Source organism: Perognathus longimembris, chromosome 6 (assembly GCF_023159225.1).
Source record: "Perognathus longimembris pacificus isolate PPM17 chromosome 6, ASM2315922v1, whole genome shotgun sequence".
Lineage (NCBI taxonomy): Eukaryota > Metazoa > Chordata > Mammalia > Rodentia > Heteromyidae > Perognathus > Perognathus longimembris.
In genome coordinates this window covers 2,897,258-2,917,853 of record NC_063166.1, presented here as the reverse complement: position 1 = coordinate 2,917,853, position 20,596 = coordinate 2,897,258, and the positions used below count along the sequence as shown (strand labels likewise).

At 50.9% G+C, this 20,596-nt stretch overlaps 1 protein-coding gene across 1 annotated transcript in view; it reads right to left on the bottom strand.

Annotated features, from left to right (window-relative positions):
• Pkhd1 (PKHD1 ciliary IPT domain containing fibrocystin/polyductin) overlaps window positions 1-20,596 on the bottom strand; it is a 268,602-nt gene that overhangs the window by 198,783 nt on the left and 49,223 nt on the right. Inside the window, exon 33 of the mRNA XM_048347537.1 lies at window positions 18,627-18,777. Within this exon, the coding sequence (XP_048203494.1) occupies window positions 18,627-18,777 (151 nt within the window). The remainder of the gene's footprint in view (window positions 1-18,626; window positions 18,778-20,596) is intronic.

Here is a 20,596-nt window from a genome sequence, read left to right as displayed (position 1 = left end):
ACCGAATGGTAGTTATCTTTAGAAATACTTGCCAGACTGTGAATGTATTGGCAGAAAGACCTCAAAACTATTTGAAGGCTTTTAAAGAAAACATGTGCAGCTGTGAATGTGGGTCAAGTAGTAGAGCACTGGCCTAACAAGCACAAGACCTCAAGTTCAAATCCCAGCTCCACCCAAATGAAAAACAATACTAGCAGCATAACAGAATAGGGAGACTATGCAAACCTTTTTAATGCTCTGGGCAGTACCGCCTACACGTCCTTAGAACCGACATGGTCTCCTTCTACTAAACCCCTTCTCTGTGGTCAGATACTGGAAACTCTTGCCTGTGATCCTAGCTGCTCAGGAGGCTGAGACCTGAGGATCACGGTTCAAAGCCAGCCCAGGCAAGAAAGTCCATGAGACTCGTATCTTCAATTAACCACTAAAAGGCTGGAAGTAGAGCGTTAGCCATGAGTGGGGCAGGGAGGCGGGGGGGGGGGGGGGACGGGGTAGTGAGAATGTGAGATGCTGTAGTATTGGCCCACATCAAAATAATTTTAAAAATAGATAAATGAAGACCGTTACCCGTGAGCCAGGTGTCATTGAAATCTACGAGCGACGGCTAAATTTACCACGTTTAAAGAAACTTGCTGGGTCGCTCCCTTTTTTGTTGTTGTTGTTCTTCTTAGTGGTGCCAGGGTCCCCGGCATGTCGGGCAGCTCTCAAGCACTGGGCTACCACCCCAGTTGTGTGGTCCCTTTGATTCCAGAGTGGTAACAGACTCGCTCCACGGCCTGTGGAAGCAGCCAGACCCCTCTTGAAGTCCTCATCTGAGTCGAAAACGGCAAAAGCCACAGGGCTCCTGACCTCTAATTGGGACCCCTGCCTGTCCCCAGAGGAAATTACTATAAACCCTCCTAAGAAACCTCTGATGTCCAAGGGCCTTGATACACTCAGCTACACACACACACACACACACACACACACACACACACACACCCGCCTCCTCCTTCAAGCTACCTTGACAGTGATCAGAACACACACACACTGCAGTGCAGCCCAAGCCCAGATCCCTCGCCCAGCAGCTCCAAAACAGCCACTGGAGAGTCGCCTTGACGCTCTGCCCTGGCTCCGGACATCCCGGCATTCCCTGGCACGTCCCGATGCCCTGGGCACTGCCTACTCCGTGGACGGGAGGCCTTTGCAAATTCAGACCAGGAACACTCTAAAGGATGCTACTAGCAAAAGCCAGACTCAAAAGCAAAGCAGCCAGGCTGCTGTCGATTGTAAAGGAGAGTTGGCAACTGTAACTTGCCGTAGGATTTAACACAGCAACTGGTCCACCCCGAGTGGCAACTGCACAGGTAAATTAAGACCAGGTTGAGAAAGCAAAAACAGCCACAAAAAAAAGATATTTTTAAATAATTTTGCAGGCAACTAAGGACAGACTTATGGGTACACATTGTATTGATCACTTACATTGGGAACATCATTAAGGTCTACGTGGAATTTCCTTTTACATTGGTATCCAGATAAGGCTGGAACAGCTGAGCAGATAATCAAATCACACTGCCTGCCTCCCTCCCTCTCAATCTCTCTCTCCCTCCCTCCCTCCCTCTCTCTCAATAATCTGAGCCTTCTGACTTAACACTTTCACAATGTCCTCCAGGTCTGCTTAAAACACACAAAACACACCTCCTAAAACTCAGGGAAATATCACAACACCTTTGTAATAGCCTGTTTCCCAAGGGTGGCGGGGAAGGGTGTGAATAAAAGGACAAGACAAATTAAGGGAAATGTGGAATATAAACTGGAAACCTAGTGTCAATAAAACCCAAAACAAACTCAAAGCGGAGGTGAAGAAAGCAGGGGAGGAAAAGCAACGTTCAATGGTCATCTTTCTTCTCCTTTTATTTGAGGGTGTAAGTTTGCACAGTTCCTTACAAGCCGTCTTTGGCCAGAATCATTATTAATGAGCTTTGACATTTGAAATTTAACTGAGCATGAGCTTAACAGCTTCCAGCGCCACAACACCCATGAAGGCAACTGGAAATATTTTGCTAGGGTCTAACGGTGTGTTTATTGAAAAGACACAGCTTTCAAGTGTTTATAGCAACCATTTCACCCACTACCCCTGCTCCGTTAATGTCTGTTTGGCCAGGGCTTGGGGAGTCCACTTTTAACTCTTTCTAGTCTCTGTTCTAATTGCTTCCAAGCCCAGCAGGAAGATGCTGCTAAAGTCCTTTGCTGTACAGAAAAGGGCAATTTGAAAACTCTTGAGTTATGACAGAGGCAAAAACTACAGTAGAGAAGGAATCGCTTCGGTGACATTGGCAATGCTGCAAAAGTGTGCTGTCCCAGAGAGAGTCCAGTGACGAGATCAACGAGGAGGGGAAGGTAGTCTAGAATGTTCCCTACTAAAAATGTGGTCTTTTGCATGAAAGCAAATCCATTATTAATCAAGTAGATTCCCCAAGAGGAAGGCCTCCGAAGGAAGCTCTTCGCTTTCCTTCTAGGCATCTATCTGCCTTAAGGAAAGGAACTCAATGAAAAGGAGGCGATGAACTTGGAATGAAAAGGTAGACTGCTCTCGCGCAAATGCACACGCGTTCGCTACCCACCTTGGAGGAGTGCCAAGACAGAGCGAGACCTCGGTCCTGAACCCCACACCACACCTGAGCTTCGCGGGGGCGTGTTCCACGCGTAGCCGTCCTATGTGGATTCGTGACCTGGAGCAGTCCCCACCCCCCACCCCCACCCAGCAGCCGGCCCCCACCGGGTGCGGGAGAATGTAGGCTCATCCTCTGCCTGGGGCATTTCTAGATTTCTAGACCAAGTAAAAGTAAACGCAGAAAGAGAGCCTCGTCTGGAATGCCCCCAAGGAAATCTCAGTTACAAAGAAAAGGAAGTTCAGAATCTGTGAACTAGAAATAACATTTAACCAAGAATGGACTACCTTATAACCCCAGGGACAGGAGGCCCCGGTCCTGCCAAGCCAGGAAGGGAACTCGGAGCTGCACCCGGGAGACTGACTCCGCTCACACACAGTTCTTGTGCCAACACGAGATACTCTTTCTACAGGAAAAATGTGAATCACTGCACCACACTATCTTTTAAAATACCCAATGGAAGTGTTCTTTGTCCCTTTATTCCCACATATATATGTGACTTCTAAGGTATTTCTAAAAGTTGATGTGCGAAGTCTTTTTTAATAACAGTAACCATGAGTGAATCCCAGCATATTTTTTAATGGATTAGGTTACACTGACAATGCGTCCTTAATCTCAGTGCATTTCCAGTGATAGAAAGGAGAGAGTGGCATTAAAAAAAAATGTAATAAGATAACTAAGAATGGGACTCTGTGGAACGACAACTCTCCCTTAAGTTAGAAAAGGGTGATTCTGGTACTAGGGAATGGAAGCACCCTACCAGGTCCTCATCACAAAGCTGGTCTCTGAATCCCCGTCCGGAGACTATAGAGACACCCGGCGAGGGGGGTCAGTCCCCTTGTCACGCACCCAACGCACGCACATCTTTAAGCAGTGTTGCTCTCACACTGGTATCACGACTTCTGTGTGCACTATGTGTGCACATGCGAGCCAGCTCTGGGGCTTGAACCGTTTGCACAAGAGCACCTCCTCGAGATACTTCCATACACGCGCACAACATAGCCACACAACATAGCCCTCGCGCACAACATGTCCCTCTATCATTCTCACTCGCCCCACTCCGCCTTCTTACAACAATTCCAGTGGGCTTCCATGTCCACACATGTCCTAAAGCCTTTCCAACACATTCCTCGGCCCTCGGCCTACCCCTCCCCACTGAGGCCCGCCCGTAGAACATTCAAGAAGTCCACCCGCCAGGGTCCCACCAACTGAGCCACGCCTTCCAGGAGAGAGCGGTGGACTAGCGGAACAGGCAAAGGGGAAGAACGCAGTCCAAAACTCATGGTATAAACCACAAAGTTAAGAAAAGTAAGGGGAGGGGTGGGCCCTGGGGGGGGGGATGTGGGAGGGGCGATGCTGACCAAGATGGGGCACTGTCTTCGTAAACTGCTTGGTTACGTGATGCTTCCCTTGTACAACTGCTTAAAGATAATGCAAAAAAACTTAGAGCATATTCCAAGTATTTCAGCTCTGCATTCGAAATGTTTCACTATAATTCTTCATGTTCATCTGTTCCGTGTTCTTATCAGAGGGTGAGGAGGACAAGAACCAGTTTGATGGAGATGCGAGATCATCACTGGGGACCCCTTTGGGTAAAGAACACGTCCACCCAACTGCTCCCGGGGGACAGGTGTTAGTTTTATTTTCGGGACTTTATCCATACTAGGCAAGTGCAAAGCACTCTGCCGCCGAACTACATCCCTAGCCTGAGGTACTGTTTTTTTAGAATGCAAAATAACTAAAGTTTATATTGATAATCCAGACGCATCAAGGAAATGCTTGTCTCTAATCAGTGAAAAGGGCAGGAAAGCCTTCACAACCGTTTGGAAGATAAGATCAAAACAAACAAGGTTTGGTATGACGAAGGGAACTTTTTCCCTCGGCCTGGACCTTCAAGTCCTGTTGCTATTCCTCCTTCCCCAAGGAAAACAAGATCCACGCGCTGCCATTCGCCACACCGGCCATCCGAGGACGAAATCTGGAGCTGCAACCAACAGAGGTGCGGCCGTCCTAAGTGTCATGGGGCCTTGTGGGGAACGTGGGCTGCACACACGCACGCACACGCACACGCACACACACGCACACACAGCTGGAGAGGCGTAGAGAGGTGTGAGGGCATTGAGAGGAAGCGCTGGGAGAGGACCTGGGAGCCCTCCCTCCAGATGTGGCACTGCCCCCCATTCAGATCCCCCCTGACCCCGGCTTGGGCGGCACATTCAATGACTGCATGTGGAACTGAAGAACGTGGCGGTGCAAAGTAGAACGAGGATGATCGCCGTGGGGACGGGCGGCGGGAGGCTGGCGTTGCACAGAAGTCTTGGCTCCCGACCCCCCCGGGGTTAGGAAGGATCTGCCTCCCGCCGCCCATCCCCTCGGTGATCATCCTCGTTCTACTTTGCACCGCCACGTTCTTCATCTCCACGTGCAGTGATCGAATGTGCCAGGGGACAGTGCCATGGACGCGTCTTATCCCCATGCCTGGAGGGAGGGCCCCCAGGTCCTCTCCTAGCGCTTCCTCTCAATGCCCTCACACCTCTCTACGCCTCTCCAGCTGTGTGTGCGTGTGTGTGCGTGTGCGTGTGCGTGCGTGTGTGCAGCCCACATTCCCCACAAGGCCCCATGACACTTAGGACGGCCGCACCTCGGTTGCAGCTCCAGATTTCATCCTCGGATGGCCGGTTTGGCGAATGGCAGCGCGTGGACCTTGTTTTCCTTGGGGAAGGAGGAATAGCAACAGGACTTGAAGGTCCAGGCCGAGGGAAAAAGTTCCCTTCGTCATACCAAACCTTGTTTGTTTTGATCCTATCTTCTAAAACGGTTGTGAAAGCTTTCCTGCCCTTTTCACTGATTAGAGACAAGCATTTCCTTGATGCGTCTGGATTATCAATATAAACTTTAGTTATTTTGCGTTCTAAAAAAACAGTACCTCAGGCTAGGGATGTAGTTCGGCGGCAGAGTGCTTTGCACTTGCCTAGTATGGATAAAGTCCCGAAAATAAAACTAACACCTGTCCCCCGGGAGCAGTTGGGTGGACGCGTTCTTTACCCAAAGGGGTCCCCAGTGATGATCTCGCGTCTCCATCAAACTGGTTCTTGTCCTCCTCACCCACTGATAAGAACACGGAACAGATGAACATGAAGAATTATAGTGAAACATTTCGAATGCAGAGCTGAAATACTTGGAATGTGCTTTAACTTTTTTTTTGCATTATCTTTAAGCAGTTGTACAAGGGAAGCATCATGTAACCAAGCGGTTTACGAAGACAGTGCCCCATCTTGGTCAGCATCGCCCCTCCCACATCCTCCCCCCCCAGGGCCCACCCCTCCCCTTACTTTTCTTAACTTTGTGGTTTATACCATGAATTTTGGACTGCGTTCTTCCCCTTTGCCTGTTCCGCTAGTCCACCGCTCTCTCCTGGAAGGCGTGGCTCAGTTGGTGGGACCCTGGCGGGTGGAGCCGTGGCATTGTCCCCCCTCAAACAGCCCCAGCCCCCGGGGCAAGACAAAAACTGGACTCCATCAGGGTGAAGTTTTCATCCATCCGAGATGCTGAGATAAAGGCGGCCCCGGAGGCGGAAGACGGGGGAGTCAGAGACCGCCGCTCACCCGGTGCGCACCCCGCTCTCTCCTGCCCGGGACAATCCCTTCGCTGGAAATCCTTTGTTCTAAAACCCTGGGCTTTCCAGTATTTCTCCGATGCCGTGGAAGAGCCCGGACCCCCTGAGTATAGCCACTGTTTGGTTTCCACGAATCAAGTAAAAACAGCCCCCAAGGCCGCCACCCAAGTTCGAGTCCCAGGCTCGCCTGCCCCGTGCTGGCTGAGTGGGCCCAGTGCCCGCCGCTCACCTTCCTGGAAGCTCACGTCTTCCTCCAGCGAATGCAGATTCTCAAGCCCCCCCCCCCCAGCTTAACTCAGGTGCGCAAAGACCAACCCAGAGCGGGGCAGGAGCCGGCGCTTAGCTCCTGACAGTGGGCCTGGTTTCCTTACGTGAGAAGTTCTTTAAAAAAAACAGATCTGTCAGGATTAGGTGGTTGGCGTCCCTCTCAACAGACACGCAAACGCAATAAGCCACGAAAGCAAACCCAGCTCTCCCAAGCGACGAAAACGTCCCGGGTCTTGCTACCCGCACCCGTGAAATGGAATGCTCGTGCAAACTGAGTATTCTGCTGTATCTCACTTATCCCTCAACAAAAGAGACACGTTCCTGGCAAAATAAACTTTCATTTTAAATGTAGTGCCTTCAACATTTTTATACGTAAGTGAAATAAATTACATGGCTCACGTGTTATGTGGCCCATTAGGAACTCATGAAATTACCCATTGCCTATTCTTCATCTTGCCCCCCAAATTTCATTCCTGGACCTTGTCTCCAATTAGCCAGCCACAAACCAGAAGCGCGAGTGAGGTTCACGTGGCAGGATGCAGGCCTTGAATGGCGAAAGCCAGAGGCCTGGCGTTCAAGCCCCGGGAGTACTGCACACGCATGCTCACACACACACACACATGCTCACACACACACACAAACTGGGGTCGAGAAATCACATTTCTAAAGTGCAGTGGCTTTAGAAAATGATGAAATCTGCACAAACACACACAAAAATAATTCTCTGGCCTTGGCAAGGTCGTTTTGGAGGAGTAATAATTTATATCTGGGAAGAGTCTTCTCAAAAGAGAGCATTTCTACGAGGGATCCACTCCAGACTTTAGGCTCCTTCTACCAAAGCTCCACGACCTGGGCACAGAGGCGCAGGCCTGTTACCCTAATTAATGGAGCGGCAGAGATCTGAGGATCGTGGTTCTAGACCAGAGAGGCATCCAAGTTGGCAAGAGCTCCTATCAACCAATGAGAGGGCCCAGTACTGTGGAGGTGAAGGCCCCAGTGAAGGTGAAGAATGAAAGCCCAGGCCAGGATGGGCTTACAGCAAGGCCCTACCTCGGAAGACAACCAGCACACACAGGGGCTGGGACGGAACCTCACACAGTAGTGAGAATGGAAAAGAAAGGGAGGGAGGGAGGGAGGGAGGGAGGGAGGGAAGGAGGGAGGGAGGGAGGGAGGTCCACAAGGTAAAAGAAACAACAAAAATAAATAAAGCAATTCCATAAGAAGAAAATTAAGATTTACACAGATGTTTTTTTAAAGGACAAAAATTCAACTCATTAAAATCATCCTCTTTTAGGCCTCCCAAAACAAGAAAAGAAGAAAGATAAAAAGAAAACGATCTCCGTTTTCCCTGCTTCTTTCTTACCCTGAAAAACTTGTCTCAAAGCAAAAGGGAACCAATTAAAGTTCCTACTATCATGAAATGGAATTCAGTTGGTACAGTAATACCAAGTATGAAAGCAATTTTATTCTTGGCCCTTGGAGGAGCATATAAAAGCACATATGAGTATATAGATATATGTACATATAAACCTACATACATACATGTAAATTGTACATGAAGAAGAAAACAGGAGAGTGAGCATCACAGAACTGAATTCACACAAGTTATGAATGGCATATAATGCAGACATATGTCCCATTATGTAGAGGATTTTGTTTGGCCTTTCATTCTGGAATTTCTACTAGTTTACAGGCAGAAAAGAGGTACTAGTTCCTCTACAGGACTCCCTGTCGGACTTCATTTGTTTTTTAAACAGAGAAAGAAAGGAGGGACTCGTGATGGGGTCGACGGAGAGAAAGAGAGGGGGAGACGCAGCAATTTCACTAATCCCATCCATGTACCTCGTCGCTGCTTTCATCGTTATTTATTTCTTTCCCCTCTTTTGCAGCCGGATCCTTTTTTTCTTATTTATTCCACAGAGAGTGTCCTCCTGGACTGACCTTTTATTCTTTCCTTTTTCCTTTCCCCCTCCAGGCTACTGTCCTCATGCCAGTAACTAGATAACACACTCTATCAAAGATTTAAAAAAAAATCCTTGGGAAGGCACCGGGCTGATAGTGACATCAATCTGCCTGACACGGCTGGGGTCAGCCATTCATCTCCCCGCGTAGCCTGTGGTTACAGCAGTGGCCGCTGCCGGTTGCCCCACCTTCCCGCCCCGGCTGCGCTCATCTGAGCTGTCCCTCGTCCTCGGCTTCCTGCCTGCGTCTTTGTTTCTGTCCATCTTTTCATAGTAGCGCGGGTGAGGGACGAGGGAAATGCTCCCGTCCTCCAGAGCTCTGTCTCCGTCCCAGAGCTATGAACCCTAAGAACAATCTTGTCCTGTGAGTCAAACTCTTTCCTTCCAGTCCCGGGGCTTGAACTCAGGGCCTGGGCACTGGCCCTGAGCTTCTTTTGCTCGAGGCTAGAGCTCTAGCACTTGAGCCACGGCGCCACTTCTGGCTTTTTCTGTGTCTGTGGTGCTGAGGAATCGAACTCGGGGCTTCAGGCATGCTAGGCGAGCTCTCTACCACGAGGCCACATTCCCAGCCCTGGAGCCAAACTTCTCAAAGCAAGATTACAATTCTGTTGTTACTCACTATAGACAGTCACATTCCGCACACAGGTAGCTTTGCTTCTATACCACTATAGGAGATGGTTTTTTTATCATAGGATTTCTTTGGACTAGTGCCCATCCATTTTCCATCCTTTCTTCACTCCCTCCCCCACAATACACAGCATTCGCCCTATTTTTTAGCAACCCACTCATCGCTCAGTGTGACGATTACAAGAATGCTTAATGGCTTAAGGTTAGACAGCGTTTTGAACTTGCACATCCCACACAATAAGCTACAAGTCTTCTATCGGCCCTGGGGAAGCCTTTCGATGTGTTGAAACACTCAGCGTCCTATGAGCAAAATGGAACTAACCGGGTCTCCTCCACAGGGGCACAACAATACACGCATGACCTGCGCCCATCTCAAGTAAATGGTCAGTGTAGCTGAGCTATCATTTGTTGCTTTCTCGTGAATGAACAGTGGCTTGGACAATGGCACTGGAGTTTCAAAAGCCATCTTCAAGCCATGCATTAGTGGCTCAGCCCCCATAGTCCTCACTCCTTAGGAGGCCTTGATGCAGGGGAGAACAGTATGGAGCCAGCCTAGGCACAAAGGGCACAAGACCCTAACCCCAAAATAATAAGCCAAATGCCAAGCTGGAGGCATAGCTCAAGTAGTACAGCACCAGGTGTGCAAGCAAAGCTAGTCAGCACAGAGTCCTGAATTCACAACATAGTACCAGTATACACACACACACACACACACACACACACACACACACACACACACGAAGGAAGGAAAGGAGGGAGGGAGGAAGGGAGGGAGGGAGGGAGGGAGGGAGGAAGAGAGGGAGGGAAGGAGGGGGGAGGGGAGGGAGGGAGGGAGGGAGGGAAGGAGGGGGGAGGGGAGGGAGGGAGGGAGGGAGGGAAGGAAGGAAGGGAAGGAAGGAATGAAGGAAGGAAGAAATGAAGGAAAAGAGGGAGGGAGGGAGGGAAGGAAGGAAGGAAGGAAAAGAAGGAGGGAGGGAGGGAAGGAGGGAGGGAAGGAAGGAAGGAAGGAAGGAAGGAAGGAAGGAAGGAAGAAATGAAGGAAAAGAGGGAGGGAGGGAGGGAAGGAAGGAAGGAAGGAAAAGAAGGAGGGAGGGAGGGAAGGAGGGAGGGAAGGAAGGAAGGAAGGAAGGAAGGAAGGAAGGAAGGAAGGAAAAGAGGGAGGGAGGGAGGGAGGGAGGGAGGGAGGGAGGGAGGGAGGGAGGGAGGGAGGGAAAGAAGGAAGGAGGAACTCCATTGCCATTTTTCCCACCACTCCTAAGTTCACTGATGTAAATCTCTAAGAAATCCATTTTAAAATGCAAACAGACCAGGGAAGTTTTAGATCTTGTGCATTTAAACCTAAAACAGGAGCCTGGAAGACAGAAATGTAAGAAAAAGCACATGGAAGGGGCTCGTAGGAAAGCTTGGTTTGTATATGGATTTGTCTTTTTTTTTTTTAATCTCAACCTTCAATGCACCATACTTCCACCAATTCCTATAAATACAAAACACAGCTTTCCTTTGGACTGTAAACCGTGAGGAGCCCTGCGGTCGAACCTTGCCTTCATCCTTCAAGTTCTCCTCAGAGAGCCCTCCTGTGCGCAGGGCCACCCCCACAACATCACCCCAGATGAACGGTGTTACAGGGCAGTGAGCGAGTGGCCCGCCGTGGCCGGCGGCAGAGCTCATCGCGCGCTCCGCTCCCTCCGCGTGAACGTCGCGAGTGGGAAAAGCTGTAGCAAAGGAAGCCCCGGGAGACGGCGTGCCTTCAGCCGTCCCGTTAGGACGCACGCCCGCCCCCGGGGGGGGGGGGGAGCAAGACCCAGGCCCGTGGCTGCAGGCATGAGCGATTGCAGACACAGATGGACGCCCATCGTCACCCGCGTGGCACCGGGCTCCTCCCACTCGGACCCTCGTTCCACGTCCGGGGAAGAGCGGCGTCTCTTCGTGTCACCCGTGCCCGTGCTCACCGAGGTGAGCTTGTGGGTCACAGCACAAAGACCCCAACCTGCCATGTTCACAGCCGGCGACGTGGCCGGTGGAACAGGTCCGGGCCAAGCAATGGAGTCCAAGTTTCCCAGTAACCGTGTGACAGCTGATTGTAGGCTGAGGGTCCAGGGCACGTGGCTACGTGAGAGGTTGGTCCTCGGGTTTGAACTCGAGGCTTTGCGCTCACTGGGCAAGTGCTCGACCGCTTGAGCCACACCTCCAGCCTTTTCCCTGAGTTATTTTTCAGATAGGGTCTCATTTTTTTACACTTTTTAATCCTTAAGAGAGCCCCTGTGGCTGCCTGTCTCCCACGCAGCTTGCATTACAGATTTGTTTATCAAAAGGGGCTTGCACAGATGTTTGCTTAGGTTGGCCTCACACAGGGATCTTCCCAGTCTCTGTGTCTCAGGCATCTGGGATTGCAGGCATAAGGCATCCATCTTTCTCCCTCCCTCCCTCTCTTCTTTCTTTTCTCTTCTTTCCTGCCTCCCTCCCTTCCTTCTTTCTTTCCTCCTCCCTTCCTCCTATGATACAGTGACACAGCGTCTCCTTTGTTGCTCAGGCTGGACTCAATCCTCCTACCTCAGCCTCCTAGGACTGCCGGTGCACCCAGAACATAAATTCTTAATCTAATTAAATCCACCCAGGGATTCATTGCACAAAATTCGGTCTGCTATTGGTTACAGAGATGGCATAAAGTAATAATACCCCACTAGCATCCTGTGTGTGTTTGTTTCTCTCTCACACCCTCACTCTGTCTCTCTCTCACACACACACACGTACACACACTCAATTCCACTCAGACAACTGTTACAGCAGAAGATCAGAGGCAGCAGGAAAACTCAGTGGAAGGACCTAGAACACAGGGTAAGGCAAGCCACAAAGAGGCACGGGAGGCAGGATCTGGGGCAGGTAGGGGGAGACCCGGGCCTGGGCCCATGCGGGTGGCCGCCGCTGGGGTTGGCAGTATAAATCTGAACACACTCACTGTACTTTTTCCCACCACTCAGTGACAGACTGGCACGCGTCCATACGGTGATTTCTCCGGGGTGAGTCTGGCAGGGGCCCCCACTGCAGAGCGCTCTGACAGGAGCTGGAGAGCCAGCCTGGTCAAGGAGACGCTTCCATCGGGGGGTGGAGTGAGGAGCCCGGTGCGGGCTCCACACTGCCCTCGGAAGGAGACGCCCGCTGGCGGCTCCTGCCCGGCAGTGCCAACCGTCACACTGTGTCCACAGGACCGCACGGAACGGCTTCTCTGTTCTCCCGTTCCCCCCCCCCCCCCACCCGCCCCCGGAAGCCCTCCACTCGGCTGTCGCAAGGCCCGGGAACCGTCCACACATGCAGGTAACGTCACGGATCACTCGTGGCGGGGCAGGGGCCGGGCGTGCGCACGGGCGTCACGCGGGGGGGGGGGAGGGGGGACTTCCCCTAGTCCCGCGCACTGCCTCTCCCGAGGAGCAGAGGGAGACTCGTGGAGTCGTTTCACCGGAGACCACGCGCCAAGCCGTGGCACCCGAAGACCACCTTGGGTCGCGGGCGCTTCCACGACAGGCCGGAAGCCGAGGGCTCCGCCCCACGCGCCGGGCCTCGCGGCCGAGGGAGGCGTTCTCCCGCAGGGACGTATTGTGAGCGCCCGGCTCCCGTGTGGAGGAGAGCGGGCTCACCCGCCCGCAGCCCGCTCGGCCCCGGGGGGAAGGGACGGCGCGGGGTCCCGGGAGCCATGCCATCCCCGCCCCCGTTAAAATGTAAAACTGGATTCCGCCCATCGCAGAGTGGCACCAGGGGCTGGCAATTTCATCCAGCGTGGTTTTTATTAGCCTTGCGATGTCTTAATGGGCTCCCCCGAGGGCCGGCGAGGCCCACCCCGCGCCGCCGAGCCACAGTCGCTACAGGCGGTGCAATAAACATGGCATCTGGCCCCGGACAATGATCACACCGGACCAGGGTGCAGGAGGCAGAGCGGAAGGTGACCGGGGCCGCTGCCCCCGTGGCGGGGAGGCCGCTCCCGGGTCTGCGCGTCTGCCCGCCCGGCCGGCGATCCCGCCGGCTCCGCAGTCGGCAGCTCCCCCCCCCCCCCATCTCATCAGTGTCACCGCTCCTGACGACTCGTCAGGCACCGGAGGGGACAGCGGACAGGTGTGGCGCGCACCAACTTCTCCTCTTATTATTTCCACGGAACACCACGAAGCCGGGAGTTAATTAAGTCCTGTGGGACAATCAGTACCTTCTTCTGGGCTAGGTTAAATTACATCCTATACAGGCACAAAAGAGAGAGAGGAAAAGGAAAGAAAAAAATCCCTCGGCCTTTCCCGAGTGAACAGAGGGCGTTAGGAAAATGATGACTCCGCACGGGAAGGGGAGCGTGGAGGCTCCTCAGCACACGGGCCCCAATGAAGTCCCGTGACCACACCTCCAGGGACCGCCGGCCCCCGGGGGCCTCCGCGGCTCCCTCCAGAGCTTCCCACCCGCCGTGCGTATTCATTTGTATATATATTAATGTGTGTACATATGCTAGGTAATACATACGTATAATGCATAACTTCTATCAGTACAGAATGCTAATTTCCAGTCACTGACCGTCCACAGAATTCACACTGGGAGATGCTGACTGAGTCCACCGCAGAGACTTTCCCCACAGACACATCTCCGCACGCAGAGGTGGCTGGAGACCGGACTCTAGCATCATCTAACACAAACACACACAAGTACCCGCACGCCCAGGAGAACGACCCCTGGTTTCTGGAACCCATGCCGTTGGGTGCTTCTGATTTTCTATCAGACTTCAGGAAGATGATTTCTGACCACTTTTTTTCTTTTTTACAAAATGTACCCATGAGAAAAGTGAGCTTTCTCTCCTCCCATAAGAAATAAAACATACTGAAATGTGACGATCATATATTACAGCATGCACACTCGGTGAGAAAGGGCTTTCGTGTCATCTCTCTGCAATGTGGATCCTGAAACTAAAATGCAGTGTGACTCAATCTTCAACGAGCCAGTCAGCAAACTACCATGAAAACCCCTTCCCGCCTTCCCTAAAACTCAACCTCTTCTGTACAATGCAAAGACTTTGTGCAGGCCCCTCTACACCCACTGTTACCCCTGCCTAGCTCCAGGGTGAAGTCCCATCTCCCCAAGGCTCCAAAAGAAATCCCCCCTTCCTATTCCCACACCCGCCTCCCGAGTGGGCCCACAGTGTGCTACACCACGTGACGTTTCACTTAGGAAATGCCACGCGGTATTTATTTAGACCGAGACGGTGCCGACCGATGAAACTGGACATTAGAAGGAAATAATTGTGCCACATTCAGAGGGGGCCACCTTCTGTGTGCCATTGACTGAGTCACGGGAACAATCCCCTCGGGTCCCACTTCCCAGCGAGGGCAGAAACAATGACTTCAAGGTCAAACTTAAGGTCCTGAAATGACGGTACCTGGAATGACCCAAACGCCCGTATCATGATATAATAATTACCCTCTGCCATGTAATAACTAAATTTTTTTTAACTCTTTTGGCCAAAACAACAGAAAGCGTTATTGAAAGCACGGTCTCGTTCACTGTTTAACATCCCTTGGTTTGACAGGGAAAGGGGTGATAAGCACGAACTCGTTCAATGCTGAGAAACAAGTCGGGCACAAGTGACTCGTTCAGATAAATTACAGACTACTTCCAGGTTAACTATTCCCTAAATTTCCTCCTATTTGAAAAGCAAGATGAACCGGCACACGGGAGCTTAGATTTAAATACGCGGCAAGGCCTTTCTCACGGCCAATAAAAGCAAAGTAGAACACATTCAGAACACTCACAGAGGTATCCAGCCCCAAATCCTTTCCCCTCCGTGCATGCTGAACACACACAGAATGAGACCTGGCACGTTTTGAGCTTTCCTAGAATGCGACACTGAGCACGTGGCTCTAAGCGTGCTTCTTCACCCAACCCTATGATGTGGAAATTAACAGATGGAGTCACCTTACAAAAATCTTCCCAGAGTTATGCAACAGGTAGACAAACCAACCTCCGACCTAGTTTAATCCTCGGGCTCAAGCTCATACCTGGAAGATGATAAGGCCTCTGCCGGACTTTCGGATCCTCCCTACCATGACATTTCGTACAAGCCGTCCGCCTTACTCCAACAGCTGGACAGCTGGGAGGGTGAGTGAACGGCCACTCAGTCATGGACAGGGCACTGTGGGAATGGAATGAGAAGCCAATCCCAGAAGCCCTGCTCGCTGTACCTTATTTGTCTCTGCTTCTGCCTCTTTATCCTGAGGAGGTAAAACCCTTGCAGATGTGAAACATTCCCAGCTCTTTCCCCCTCAGCAGAAGACAAGTTGCACCCTGGAGCCCTCATTACAGACGCAGGGACTCCCTGTTTCTGGAGGTCAGTCAGGTCAGCTGGGGACTCCCACATTCCTACATCCTTTTCTTCTGCCAGTCCTGGGGCTTGGGACTCAGGCCCTGAGCACTGTCCCTGAGCTTCCTTGGATCAAGGCTAGCACTGTATCACTTGAGCCGCAGCACCACTTCTGGCTTTTTCTGTGCTTGTGGTGCTGAAGAATTGAACCCAGGGCTTCATGTATGTGAGGCAAGCACTCTACCACTAGGCCGCATTCCCAGCCCAATTCCTACATCCTATGTCCCTGATCTAACAGGTAGCTTGCCCAATCCAGCTTTCCACAGCACCTGGGTGCAGACATACAAGCCTGAAGGTGTAACGGGGGAAAAAAAAAAAAACAATGAAAGCAGAGGAGGGGGAAGCAGAGGAGGGAGGGGAGGCAAAGGGAAGAGAGGACAGGACGGAAAGAGAACAAGGAAAAGAAGAAAAACCAAAAGGAAAGGAAGCGAGGGACAAGGCAGTAAAACAAAATAAAATGGAACAGTTGGGGTTTCTTAAATTTCAATAGCAGAAGGAAGAAAATTGATTAGAGTATAGAAGGTGTTTACAAATTATCTCCTGAACATCTTATCAGCACAGTAAATAAAAATGGTAACATGTCACATGGCTGGATTATAGGAATTCTTTGGGAGACTCTCAGGCAAAAAGTGGGAAATATATAAAGCAATGATTTGGCCTGTTGTTGTTGTTGTTGTTTTTCTGAATAATCCAGTGTGGATCCTTGCCTGCCTCCCTTCATTCATCAAATGGAAATCCAGCATGGATTTCGCTGGAAGAGTTTTAGGAGGTAAGCTCTTCCACGACTGCGCAACGTAAGTGTAGAAAAAGACCAATTCCACAAGATGAGTACAAAATGGACCACAGGGCCTCCCGAGAGGAAAACCCTTGCCTTCTAAGGAAATAAAAACCTTCTTGAGGAAGAAAGACAGTGAAAAGCCCCCAAAGCATTTAAAAACATAAGTACACCTCCGGCAAACGGCAGTGATTGAACAAGCCAAAGGTTCCTCCATGCGCTACTTTGTAGTCACTGGAAGAATGAAGAGACGGAGACCTGTGGAGTCTCAGTCTTGGCGAATAAAGCAGATTAAAATTAAAGGCCGCCACTGTCATCAAAGTTCGTTGAACTTAAGGGAGACTATCTCTAGCAGGAGTAAAAGCCAGTGTGGGCATGAGGAGAGGGCATAAAAAAAAATACAGTGAGGTGTTTTATTAGAATTACCTAGCGTCTAAATAGTCACTCGGAGGTCCCCACACTTGAATATGAATGAGAGCATCCACCATGATCCTCTTTGTGATTCTTCTGGTTTGGATTTATTAAAACACATCATGGCGGACACACTCCACCCCCCTCTTCCTTCCCACCCGTCTTAGAAAATCTAAGGCGGTCGCTGCGATGCTTCCGTTGACCAAATCACCCCACCCCTAACCAGCAGACCTGCGCGGAGTCCCTGAGCTCCTGCAATGACCTCCGGAGTGACCTGTCGCTTTAGACCATGCTCTGACCTCCGACCCCCACCCCGAAACCCGCCGCCCCTCCCCGGGCGCCTCCCCCCCACCCCCCCTCCCGGGGCCATTCCCTAGGCCCCAGGAACTCCTCCTTGGGCCCTGCTTCCTCCAAAAAACACCTTTCCCAGACGACTGGGGCGCGGAGGGGCAAGGACCTGGCCGGCCAGCGAGCGTTCCCAACCCGCGCGGCCACCCGCTAGCCTGCCGCTCCTTCCCCTCTCCCCGCATCGCCTCCCCAGAGTGCCCCGGGACTAGACTCGCAGCCATCCGGACAGAGTCTGAAACCTGGGGAGGGCTGAGCCTCCTGAGGGGCCCCCAGTTTTCCCATCTGACGCTGGAGTTGGAGGCGCGGCGGGAAGCGGAGGCTGCGGTCGTGGAGATGAGCTCGGGGCAGCAGTGAACGGAAAGAGGAGGCGCAGCGCGGGCAGGGCCATGGAACTAGAATGAAGGGGTGAGCCATCACCCCACACACACACACACACACACACACACACACACACACACACAGCCCAGGAGAGGAAGGTAACAGGAAAAAAGAAAACATGTGCTTTTTTTGCATATACCAGCACCGGCCTAATCATTATGCAAACGCACAGATGACAAAACCCAGCGCTATAGCTTTGCACTGGGACACTGTGACTGAAACCCCGCACACGAGAGGCGCTGGGAGAGGATACGGCACACAACCAGCACTTGATAAATGTTTGTTCCAAACAAAAGGGACCACGGCAGGAAAATGTGAGGATTGCTTTCACAGAGAGGAAGAGGAGGAGGAGGGAGGGAGGGAGGGAGGGAGGGAGGGAGGGAGGGAGGGAGGGAGGGAGGGAGGGAGGGAGGAAGGAAGGAAGGAAGGAAGGAAGGAAGGAAGGAAGGAAGGAAGGAAGGAAGGAAGGAAGGAAGGCACCTAAGGGAGTAGGTGCTCAATAAATACTACTTTTTATCTGTATACACAGAGATGCCTGGGGAGTTAGAAAAGATGATCTGATACGTTTCTCCAGAGCGCTTAGCCTCTGATTTCAGTTCCCCGAGATTCCTCCGGGAGGCCGGGAGAGCTCTCGCTGGGGATGTTCGAGAGGAGCATCATCCTGGAAGAGCCACTCGGAGGCAGTGGTTTGAATGGTTGCCAAACAGAGAAGACGGGGTAGAGTGGCTGGACCCAGTGGCCTGAGGCCCTCTTGCATTCACGTTTCCACCAAATTCTGTTCCCCAAGGACAGAGATAGCCAGGTGGACCCACGGCGACATTAATGTCCCACAAGCCAGCTCAGATCCATGATGTAAAGGCCCTGGTTCAATTGAAGGCCACTTATTTTATCAGGAAAAAAGCCACAGAGAGTCAGTCCCTTTCAAGCAGGCATGCAGAAGTCAGGACAAAATGCCGACGCGATGATCTGTCCAGAATTTGTTTTAAAAGAGCCCAGGCAGCCCTCATTTATTTTTGAGCAAATATATGATTAACCATAGTTAACGATGAATTCAGATGTTGTGCACTTAGACCAAGCTCCTCAAAGTTGGAGAGCATTTAATATTATATATGGCTGCCATTTGGACTAAATTGTTTTTTTTAATGTACACAATATTACAAATTTAATTTGAGCTGTTTGAATCAGTCTGTAAAGAAAGATTTGATTATACCTGAGTGTCCTGGCCCCAGCTTTCCCGTATCTCAGTAATCTTGGCAGTAATTGGCTGATTAGGCGTCTCGCACTCCATCTCTGCCTCAGTTTCCATGGTAATGTTACAGGAGCTATTATAGATGAGAATTTCATCTCTTTCCACTTTAGGGCTGAAACGAGAGGGGAGGTTAAATGGGGTGTCATCAATCTTAATGAAATGCAATTATTTTTACTCTTATTAATCATGGCAAGCCATTAGCTTGTGGCAAGTACAGGCCACCATTTGTCAAATTTTGCAAATTTCTGTAATTTTGTTTCCATTCTTTTATTGTTTATTTGGTTTTTTTTGTTTCCCCCCCCCCCCTTATCTGCTCACCCTGCAATGAAAATGCACATGGTAAATATCTTTCACTGAGGCCTCTCATCTGCTACAAACCTATTAGGACGGAAAGCTCCTCAGAACTCAACTGAACAAACGTGGCACAGACAACGCTCACGGTTCCAAGAAAAGGAAACAAACAGTGGGAAGACTTTCTTCTTTCGGTTCTCTTTGTCCTCCCCCCTGCCCTGCCCTTTCTCTTCTTCTTCGATCTTACTCACACTTCGTGCCCAGGGAGGCGAATTGCCTAAATCCAACTCCCCACCCCTCCAGGGCAGAGGGAGAAATTGGAAAAGCCACACAACTGGCTAACTGGCCTCTAATTCCAACCGTGAAAAAAAATGAGCTCATTTAGCCTCCCAATTCCCTCTCTCCCCAGCGGATGGCAATGAGGCTCTGTTGCTAGCAGTGGAACATTAACTTAGTAAATTAATTAAACTTACTTAACAGCCCAGACTAAGGAGAGTGGATATATGTCCCACTTACACAGGCAGCCCCTCACTGGAAGTGTTCCTGCTCCACGGAGAGAGGCCGGACTGGACTGAGAATGAACAACAGCAGTGTGGAACTGCAGCGTCTAAAACTACGCAATCCAGAGGAGGTGAGAACCTGAAGGTCACCCCGGAGCCCCCCCACCCAACAGGCTCACTACTGATTCCAAGGGAGCCTGGCTGGCTTTGAGCATAGTGGCGACTAACTCAGACTATTAATAATAATCATACAGGCTATTTTATAAACTTTTTCAATGATTTCACCACACCGGACCTCATTTCAGCCTGTAAAGCCTGTAAAAGTAGCTTTAAAAAAAAAAAGAAAAGAAAAGAAAAAGGAAGCTGAACAGATCAAGGGAGGTACAGAAGTCAGTGCCAACTGTGTAGTGCCAAGATCAGAACTCAGGCATGCTGCTTGCTAGAGGCTGCTGCTCGGGTCTTCAAATGCTGACTGGCTATCGGCCACAGACACCACCATGGGGACGGATGGGAGAGAGAGGGGAAAGGTCACCCAGGGAGAAGCCATGAGTCACGGGGAAATATACCATCTTTTTTTCTCTTCTTTTTTTTTTAACCAAATTAGTGTTGAAAATAGTTCCTCCCACAATTCTCTAGGGGTAACGAGGTGCTAACTCTCACAGCACCCTGCACTGGGTTCATTCTGGAGCCCCGACGCTTATTTGAAGATAGCATGAGACTCCGAGTCTCTGGGCTGCCACTGTCGGCTTCTGATAGAAGCAGATGACTGCATGTGAACCCCAGCACAAGCTCTTGCCAGCTGTATGACACTGAAGACACGGCTCAATGAGCCTGGTCTCCCATCTCCAAGAGGGAAATGAACAAAGTGAAGCATATAAGATGATTAGCACAAGAATAACAAATTAGATGATAAAAAAGGTCAGCACAGAACCTGGTATACAGCAAATGGCCAATAAAGTCAGCTCTCGTTCTAGTTCTTGGTTTGGGTGGTGGTGGCTGTGTTACTGTTGTGACATAACCCTAACCAGAGTGGCGATGTCTGGCCCCCCAGTGTCAGCCTGTGGCATAGGACCGGATCTACTGGCTGGATCAAGGCTATATAAACTTTTTTTTTTCAATTTTTACAAAAAAATTTTTTAT